This window comes from Oculina patagonica, chromosome 10 (genome assembly GCF_052425735.1).
Source record: "Oculina patagonica isolate OP01 chromosome 10, crgOcupat, whole genome shotgun sequence".
In the NCBI taxonomy this organism is placed as follows: Eukaryota; Metazoa; Cnidaria; class Anthozoa; order Scleractinia; family Oculinidae; genus Oculina; species Oculina patagonica.
This window is the reverse complement of record NC_135767.1, coordinates 2182599-2192341: the sequence shown is the minus strand read 5'-3', so window position 1 is coordinate 2192341 and position 9743 is coordinate 2182599. Positions and strand designations below refer to the sequence as shown.

Sequence of the window (9743 nt, the reverse complement as noted above, 5' to 3'; positions counted from 1 at the left end):
CATCCCCAGTCTGCCGTAGGCGACTTGAAAGCGGAAAACTGGATCGAATTTCTCTAGACGTAGCAAGTTGCAAGAAGTCCGAAGAAGTTGATGTGATATTGGGCTAGTTTAACCAGGAAGATCTTTCTTTAAGACGCTGAAAACACTTTCTGAAAGCTATCTATAATCATTTAAACAAGCAGTGAAGTTTCTGAGAGGTGCCATTTGCTGGCTTTCGGTTTCGAAGCAATGTTTTCACCATGAAACATTATAGCTGCTTACGACATGCGTGAAATTACATGTGGCTCTGTTGTTGTGAAGTTTATTTCTTTGCTGTTTGTCATCGCGGAATTAAAAATAGGTGAGTGGTAAAATAAATGTTTAGAATTTCTTTCGTGCGGGTAATTTAGTAATGGACGTAGTTTATTTTTTGCAATCAAGGTGAAAATTTGAACACGCTTTTTACAAAGCTACAGTATGCCGGTGTGTTTATCAAAATGCATGTAGCAGCTGCTTTTAGTACTAAAAATCGTTTCAAAAATAATCTGGACGAAGAGAAGCATCAAACTTATTGAGTTCTTAGGAGGTCAATAAATATGCTTAATTTTCTGCTCTTCATAATTCGCTGAGTTGACATATTTCTCATAAATTTATTGCAGTGGTAAAGTTGTCAGGTTTATTTTTGTTGAAATTGCATACATTATATGCAAAATTGGCGTACATTGAAATGTAAAACGAAATTGTTGCCTTGATCGTTGGTTGACTTCCTGGGTTGACAACCCAACCGACTCTGGTAAAAAAAAAAAATAATATAAAATGATATATTATATCATTTTCGAAATCTTTTATCTTTGTGTTGGTAAAACAGGGGAGATACTTGATGTAAAATAATTTGATTTTTCTTACTGTTTCAGTGCATGGAATACCTTTATCTATTAACCAAGAAAACGGAAACAATATTAAACCTCCAACAAGTGGAAATCTGACCAGCAACCGAAATGACTCAAGACTACATATAAACATTACAAGCAATGAACTAAGCACTGAACAAACCCAAACATCAACAAGCTTTGTCAAAATATCATCAACAAACATTCCTACGACACGTACCGACACACTGGACGGTTTTGAAAGCAGCAGTGCAAATATGTCAAACATTACAACAACTGCAAGAACTTCAACAAGCAACAGGATCACCACTTTTCACATTATTTCAGAGAATTATACAACTGTTTCACCGTCACCTAGTATTGCCACACACAAGCATCACTTTAACATGAATATACTTGACTACATTCTTATACCAGTAGGATGTTTGTTGGCAATTGTGATTTCATATTGTTTGGTGAGTACAGCTTTTACTTAATTTCTGACCATCTCCCATGATTGTCATTTTCTCCAGCATAAGGCAATGCTTTCAATAAGACCCAGCACATAATAATTCCTGAAGAAGTGGAAGAAGTCTAAAGGGGGCTGTACAGTGTACATACATGTAATGATGGTAGGGCTGGAGGCAGGAGGGTGTGATGGGTGCGTCCTCACCCACCCATGGGCCACAAAGGTATGCCTAATTGGGGAGTAAGGGTTAAAATGACTCTCAGAATGCTGGAAATGTGGACTATTACAGCTTAATTTTTCTAAATGTCCTGGGGGAGAATACTCCTAAAACCCCCAAGACATCCACGCCTCTAACGTTCGCACCCACCCATGCAAGATCCTGCCTATGTCCCTAGATGGCAACTATCATTTGATGGCATTTGATGTTAGAGATCTAGCTAGAACATAGCTCAGACATTGTGATTCAAATTCCAGGTTCGCCATGTGCAGAAAGTAAGGAGGAAGCGCAGGCTTGAACGAGAGCTATTACATCAGTACTCATATCCAAACAGTGAAGCAGATGATACAGAAGAACAGAATATTGGAGATTTAGAAAGCATTGTTAATACTCAGTTTGTTGCCTTCAGTGATCGGTCTGACAAGAATCTTTATGAAAATTCTCCTGAGGTAAGTTCTAGTCCAACTCTTGAATAGACTGCAAGTATAAAATCCATGAAATAAGGGCAAAAATAGTGAGGCAGATTGAGCAGTCACAAGCCACAAGTAGTGTGGGTGATCTCCCTTCTTTGTTTTTGAGTTTGTTCCATGGATTTAATAGTGAAAAAGAGAAACTGCTCTCCATCTTCTCTTGAAAAGCTCTTGCATGAGTCCAGGCATAACTTATCGATAATCAATGACATCAATCGCTAATCAATGAGTAATCGATGGGTAATCAGTTGATTAGTCATTAATTATTGGTGATGATCATGATCAATAAGTAATCGATGAGTAATCATAGCCCAAAATTTTGTGGTCTATCGATTACTCATCGATGACCCATCGATTACTCATTGACTGTTATACTGCGCACAAAAGACACATTTCTTACTTTCTTGTACCATTTTGTTCGTTTGTGATTTTTTTTATCTCTGTTAGCACCGGAATGAGATGATATCGATGAGTTATGAATGAAATCAATGACTAATCGATGCAGTCGATGACTAATCGATGACCAAAAATTTTGTGGCCTATCGATTAGTCATCGATTACTCATTGATCATCGGCAATAATCAATGACTAATCAACTGATTACCTATCGATTACTCATTGATTACTCATTGATTTCATTGATATCATTGATGTCATCGATTGGTTATGCCTGGATGAGTGTACACAGCCTGCAATGAAAGTCCTGTCTGATCGCCCCAGAGCTAGTGTGTTTTCCTGTCAGGTTGGTGGATTTTATTCATCACTTGCCCAATGGGCAAGTAACATTGTAGACTTTTTGTTGGCAGATATAAGTGAGGCCACTGAAAAAGGCCTTCAGGCTAGCACACAATGGCTTCACCTTGCCCTTAACCCTTTAAAGTGCTACTATGATCAAATTTTTGATTTCCATTTTTTGACATTTTCGTGTTACTACAATAAGACTTTCTTACTCACCTTGCCAATTTTCAATCTATTACAAACATCGGAAGTTGTTTTATTTTAACGTTTATTTCCTATAATTTACGGCCTCCATTAAACAACCCTGTTCCAAGGCTTGGTTGCGAATAGGGAGAAAATGACGTCAAAGGCTCCAAATACCTCACGGGTTGAAATTATAATAACAATATGTATTAAAACTCACGCAAAAAGCAACAAAAACTTTGGGCTTGTTTTTCGTGCAATTTTCTATGATGATTGCTATTCTAATTTCAACCCGTGAGGTATTTTTGAGCCTTTGACGTCATTTTCTCCCATTCCCAACCAAGCCTTGGAACAAGGTTGATTAATGGCGGCCGTAAATTCTCTGGAATAAATGTTATAATAAAACGACTTCTGATGTTCGAAATAGATTGAAATTTGGCAAGGTGAGTAAGAAAGTCTAATTGCTCACGACAATGTAAAAAAATCAAAATCAAAAATTTGATCATAGTAGCACTTTAACCCCTAAAAGTGCCAATTGGCACATAGTGCCATAACTTGGTCAATATTTGTCCAATTTATTTGAATTTTTGACACCACCAAGTCGTCAAAAGATCTGCATGTTGAAAGCATAAAATTGTACCTCCCCCCTATATGTTACATGATTGACCACCCCCATAACTTTTGCAACTTTTTTGCCTGACACATACATAAGTGACATGCAACATTACTGAAATTTACCAGGAAACTGAGAGCTGCACAATAAGCTATAGTTTAAGGGTATACCTACTATATACGGAAAGAAACAATTTTTAAATCTTTTTCTTTTTAATGTTTCAACCAACTTCTTTGAAAACTGTAACTTCCTTCTTATTTGTTCAAGTGTTTAATGAAATTTTCTGATCAAGAACTTTCAAATGGAAAATTCATTTTCGTTGCATCCTGATACAGTCATCAACGTTCTCTTCTGACATGCATTATATGCTCAGTGCTTCTTCCACTCGAGAGATGCGTTTTGAAATTCAACCCAAACAATTCCTTATTGAAAATGTATCTCTTTTGAGATCTTTGTATTGTCTTTCCTAACAAGGAAGCAGATGGTACACAATCTATGGGAAAGCTTGCTATGCCAGCTTAATGGTTGCAAAATTTTTACCCAATCAATCAATTAATGAACAACTTTATTAATGCGTCAGAGCAATTCTAGCCAAGAGTGAAACACTCTCTACTAATAGGGGACACATAAAATAAATAAAAATAATAATAATAAAAAGACTTAAAATAGATATTTACAATAAAAACAGACTAAAATTCAACTACGCTATTTACAAATAATTTCAATAACAATTTTAAAATAAGTTAATTCATATTTAAAATAAATCATGTACTACATAAAACGCAGTTGTCGCATCCATGTTCAATTTTCAGTGAAAGGTTAGTTTAAGTGATCTGTCTTTTAAAAAGTTGCAGAGACAGTAAGTTTTTTAAGTTCCAATGATGTTGGATGAATAATATCAAATTACATTGTAACTGATTGTGTTCTTTTAACACTACAGGTAACCCTGGCATTTGATGAGAGCTCCAAGCTAGTGGTTCAAGAACCTGCACCCCCTTCTCCCTCAGAAGACCTTGAAGCTTCAACAAGTTTTACCAGCTGATACAGGGGGGAGTTGTCATAAGTAAAGGTCGTATGATTTTCCACCTTGACCTGATGTGACATACTGAATGGATGTGACTTTTTAATGTCAAGGAGTTTAGGATTGGTTGCACGGGTAAAAGATTAAGGAAAAAACAAATTTATAAAAATCATTTCAATAGAAAATTACAAAAATCATTACAATAGAAATACATGCTAATCCTGGATTAGTTTAATCCTGCTTTTATTGATTTAGCTCAGGTTATTGTGATAAAACAAGCTTATACAATCGATTAGATTTAATTTTAAACATCTTGATATTGATTTCATATACAAACCTTTAATTTGTTTCTTGGTCATTTGGAAACGAATTGCACATGTAGTAGAATGATTTCAAAAGAAATGTAATTCATGTAGTTGAAATGTTACAATTTCTAAGTTTGATGAAAATGTGTCACCAATCTTGTGATGTAAAATTTGAGGTTATTCCACAGTTTTACATGTAAGCTGGTGTTAGATTGGGACAAAATATAGGGGTCAATTCAATAAAACATTTACAAGTGTAATTTACAAGTGTAGCTTTTGTTTTCAACCTCTAAAAAAAAGCTACACTTGTAAATTACACTTGTAAGGGTTTTATTGAATTGACCCCAGATAACAGAGTTTCCAATGTGCATATTGTATTAAAAATTCTGTTATCACAAGCTCCTTTGAAGCTAGGAAATCAATGAATAAATGCATGATCTTTGTACAAAGTTGCCGTTTTACTATTTAAAATAAATTGCTCATGGAGGTGTGATATTGTTGTTTATACAGTTAACATGTTGTATATTGTTTCTGTGAGCAATAGGAGATAATTGTAATTGTGCATCAGTAACATGTAACTATTTAAAGTCATTTGCAACAGGTTTTTAGAAATAAAATAAGACGGACAGTTGGAGCTGGTCCCGAAGGTGTCCGATAATAGATAGAGTCGACTACTTTTTTCTCGCTTTTTTTTTCTATTGTACTCGACTGCTATTCCAAGGTTTTCTCAGTTTTGATCTGCGAGTACGCTTGACAGAAGCTAGTGAAAGTGTTCACAAAGCGCCACACAACTGTAAAGTGTAAATTTTGGTAAAAAATACAGACTATTAAAACATAAAATGTCTCTCTGGCTCCAGTTATTTCTTACGGAGTGAAGAGGGGGGGGGGGGGGGAGGGATGCTTAGGTAGCGAGGTGCCGCTGGGTCGCCTAAACCCTAACCCTGTCTTAGGCAAAAAATCAGGTTCTGATTTTCCGAGTGCCCTGTTGAAGTCAGATTTCCTTGTTTTGTGACTCTAATTTCGCTTGTTGTCAATGTTGACATCAATCAGGGGCACCCATCGAGAATATAGTTCAAAACCACTTAAAGATAGCACCGTTGAACGTATTTTAGTATTTAAACGGTAGATATAGGCATTTTTATCCCCTAAAATTTTTTTTTATCTGTTCGGATTTCCTAGCTGAAAGTCTAGTGATCCGAAAGTTATAGACGTTATAGGGATCAAAACTTCAAACTTACCTGTTCAAAAAAATTCCAGCCAGAGAAAGGCTCTCGAAAATTCTAGGCGACCTTTTTAGAGTAAAAATCCGTTAAAAATGAACAATTATACCATAGATATTCGAAAATCCTAGGAAAGGCAGGCAAGCAAAAAAATTTACAATGAATGTTCCGAACATTCTAGATCTCAAATCGTCTTCCGAACAGATATTTTAACGAAATATTCCGTTGGGTGCCCCTGATCAATGCCAACATTAAATCCCTCCTTATGAAAACCAAATGCAAGGCTGGCGCTACAGCAAAGGACGCTTTTAATAAATAGGCCAATGTTTCGACTAGTACAACTAGTCTTCTTCATGATCAGGGCCAGTGCTATTATGAAAGAAAAAACGGTTCTAAAATTTAAAATTACAACGTAAGCAATGGAAGTTAATAGTTAACTAGTATCAGTAAATCTTGGGCTCCTGCTAGACTACGAGCAGTCCCTATTTTTTCGCAGAGTCCGTCGAGCTTGAAGCGAAATTTTTTTTTTCGAAGAGTCCGTCGAGCTTGAAGCGAAAAAAAAAATACGCGCGGGGGGAGGAGGCGGGGCGGAGCGAGATGCTTCTAGGGACTGCTCGTAGTCTGGGCTCCTGCTAGTATACATGACAAAAGGATCTGTAACACTGGCCCTGTCGAAGACTAGTACTAGTCGAAATATCGGTTCATCTGTAGTCCCAACACGTTAGTAACGTCTGTTACGAGCATTTCTACAAAGAGAGATCCAGCAACAACAAGTACTGGAGTTTTACTTTGCGTTATCCTGCATTCAAAGGTTTTATCCGGGGGGGGGGGGGGACTCGCATATGAAAGTGACGGGGATGCTCGTCGTCTCGCTTAGGGGTGTAGATTTCGGATTTTTGGTCTCGTTTAGGGTGTTCCGGGCAAAACGCCAATATTTGTAGCCGTAATGGTCTCGTTAAGGGTTACACACGAAGAAATATACAAATTTAAATTCTATTCTTTGTTTTTTGGTATCTTTTAGGGGTCAGCAAAAGGTTGAGCCACACCCAGATTGGTCTCTTTTAGGGGTTATTTTCGAAATTTCCGACGAGCATCCCCGTCCGTTTCATTTAGGAGCCGCCCCTCCCGCTCTGAAGGGAAAAGCGCCCTGGGGACGAGGTTAGAGTCCCCCCCGGGGGTTTTAAATCCCTCCTTATGCTAATGGCCGGAACCACTCCTGCCGGAACATGTAACTTACAGTTACCCCCCCCCCCCAAGCAAGGGATTTTGGATCATTTTGCCTTCGCGTATTGGACCGTTGCCTGTGTGCAGACGTATCCTTAGTTTTTTCTTGATTCGTCACTTTTTTCGAAACAGGAAGGAAAAGAAGGCTTCTGCACACAGGCTTATTATAATGCGACCGCAACTCTTTCGCAATGCATCGAAAAAAAGGTCATTGCTATTTTGTTGTTGTTGCGAGATAGGTCTCTCCAAATGTGAGTCCTCTCCTAACAACAAGCTGAGGTTGGTACATCCCTTAAAAAACTTTACCAGCGGTGAAGGTTTCGAAAATTAACGGAACCGTCAATGTAGGGAATAGCGTTTTGGGGGTTTATCATTAGTCTAGTGTATCGAGGGAAGGGCGGTAACATTGTAAGCCATTTTAAAAGGCGCGAAAGACTGGAATACGTTGACTGACGGATTTGATGAAAAATTATTATTTTTAAATTGTACAATCTGTAAACTAACTAAAACCGCAAAAAGATTTTTGTTTAAAATTTGCTTGAAAGAATGCAGCGACGTTTTAAGTTTTCAAGTCATACATTTGATTTAAGTTGGAATTTTTAGCATTTAGCAGTCGGCCAAAGTACAGACAAATGTCTGAAAAACTAAAAATGAAAACTGTACCTTTCCAAACGTTGCTACGTTACTCAGACTTGTTCAAAATTTGCACGATTACTGAAATTAATTTCGACGCAACCTGCGGTTAGAGTGGTCAAGTATGACGACACTGAAGTATAAACCCTTTACATGTTAACTTACTTTTACTCCAATGGGCCCTTTGCAACTAACGTTCAAAATATCACTTTGCTGCACTGTAAGTTCCGCTCTGGGACATACAAAACAAAAAAGTCAGGCATGACTGGCTGAAATCGCTTTGTCGTTTGTAAATCTTTATTATAGCTTTTGGAAAAATAATGGAAAACAAAGTTTTTAGTTTAGGGGTAGATTCAGATCAATCCTTAAGTTCAAGTACGTGATCTTCACTTCCGCGGTCTACTTTGACGTCCCATCCTTCTGCGAGATTCAATGCTTGAATGAATCAATCAATCAGTCAGTCAGCCAGTCGGTCACTTAATTGTCCGTCAGTCATCACTCACTCATTGAAAATGAATATCTGTACAAGAATCGGAAGACTTTTCGCTCTCTTCAAGATCCTTCAAGGATAATATTATTTGCCAAACTTTTCGTAGACTTTCCACAGCCTCTCGATTTTTCAACGCAAAAAAGCAAACGAAGCGAGCGCAAAAGGGCAAACGAAGCTAGCGCGAGCGCGCGGGTGGTGGGGGGAGTGAGCGAAGCATTTTGCGAATGGCGTCCAGTTCTCTCGCCATTCTCACCGCGCGCTCATTGATCGAAAAAACACGAAAAAATAGAGGGCTGTGGACAGTCTAAACTTTTCGTTGTTCGTTTTCCACTGTTGAGTTCGGGAGGGGGAGGGGGGGGGGGGATTTTTCAGTTTGACCAGCTTGTATGCAGACCATGCAAGTCGAAATCCGCTATTGCTGAGAGCTCTTCTGATTTCGTAAGGGGCGCATGTGGTTATAGCCTGTTCCAGGCGTTCGATTACTTGGGGAACAGCGCGAAAAAACAACGCCTGGTTGACATCATCCACCGCAATCAAACGACAGAAATATGCAAAAAATAAGAAAAGTACTGCAAAGATAAGGTTTTAATTTTCACAGTTCAAAGTTCGATACATAACCGGTATCCTAAGGGTTTACTAAGTTTTTTGGAGCTTTACTAAAAAAGTTCTACGTGTTTGAAAATAGCGATATGCGGACTTGTGGCGCCATATGTCAAAGCACCTTTGGTTCGGATGCGAAACATTTTTAAAAAAGTAACAACACTGGTTTACCTGAGGGAATGGGATTATGCTTTCACTCGGCAACACACGACCCCTCAAGCATATATTTGCTTTAAAACAGATCGTGATTAAATAATTAACAATTATCCTGCGAAATCGCGCGGGATATCGCCTGATACTTAGCCGACGAGGCCGTAGGCCGAGTTGGCTAAAATCAAACGATATTCCGCAAGATTGAGCAGGATAATTGTTTTATTATTCAACAAATTGTCAAAGAAACACATTTTGCACATAGAAAAACTGTAATTCTGCAGCGCTTTACAAGATTTCGGACGAATCTTCGCAACCTACGAATATCGCAGGATATCTGTTATGTACGGATGACAGATATCGTTAACATTTTGACCATATATGGGCAGCGCGCGCATCTGTTGAATAATAAAGGTTATTATTATTATTATTATTATTATTATTATTATTAACTATTTTTATGTATCCTTGCTCGTAAATGGTAATCACTTCAATTTGAACAAAAAACGGCGAAATGAAAAGAAAACCTGCCTGAGACGTTTGACCGCGGTGAAGTTGATCA

General features: G+C 37.9%; 2 protein-coding genes across 2 annotated transcripts in view; both read left to right on the top strand.

Annotated features, from left to right (window-relative positions):
* LOC144628639 (uncharacterized) overlaps window positions 1-9743 on the top strand; it is a 41164-nt gene that overhangs the window by 28198 nt on the left and 3223 nt on the right. The window lies entirely within an intron of this gene.
* LOC144628184 (uncharacterized) lies at window positions 63-5478 on the top strand. Its single transcript, XM_078486247.1, has 4 exons — window positions 63-340; window positions 894-1324; window positions 1792-1983; window positions 4479-5478. Exons 1-4 carry the CDS (start codon window positions 265-267, stop codon window positions 4578-4580), a joined length of 801 nt encoding a protein of 266 aa, XP_078342373.1. The 5' UTR covers window positions 63-264; the 3' UTR covers window positions 4581-5478.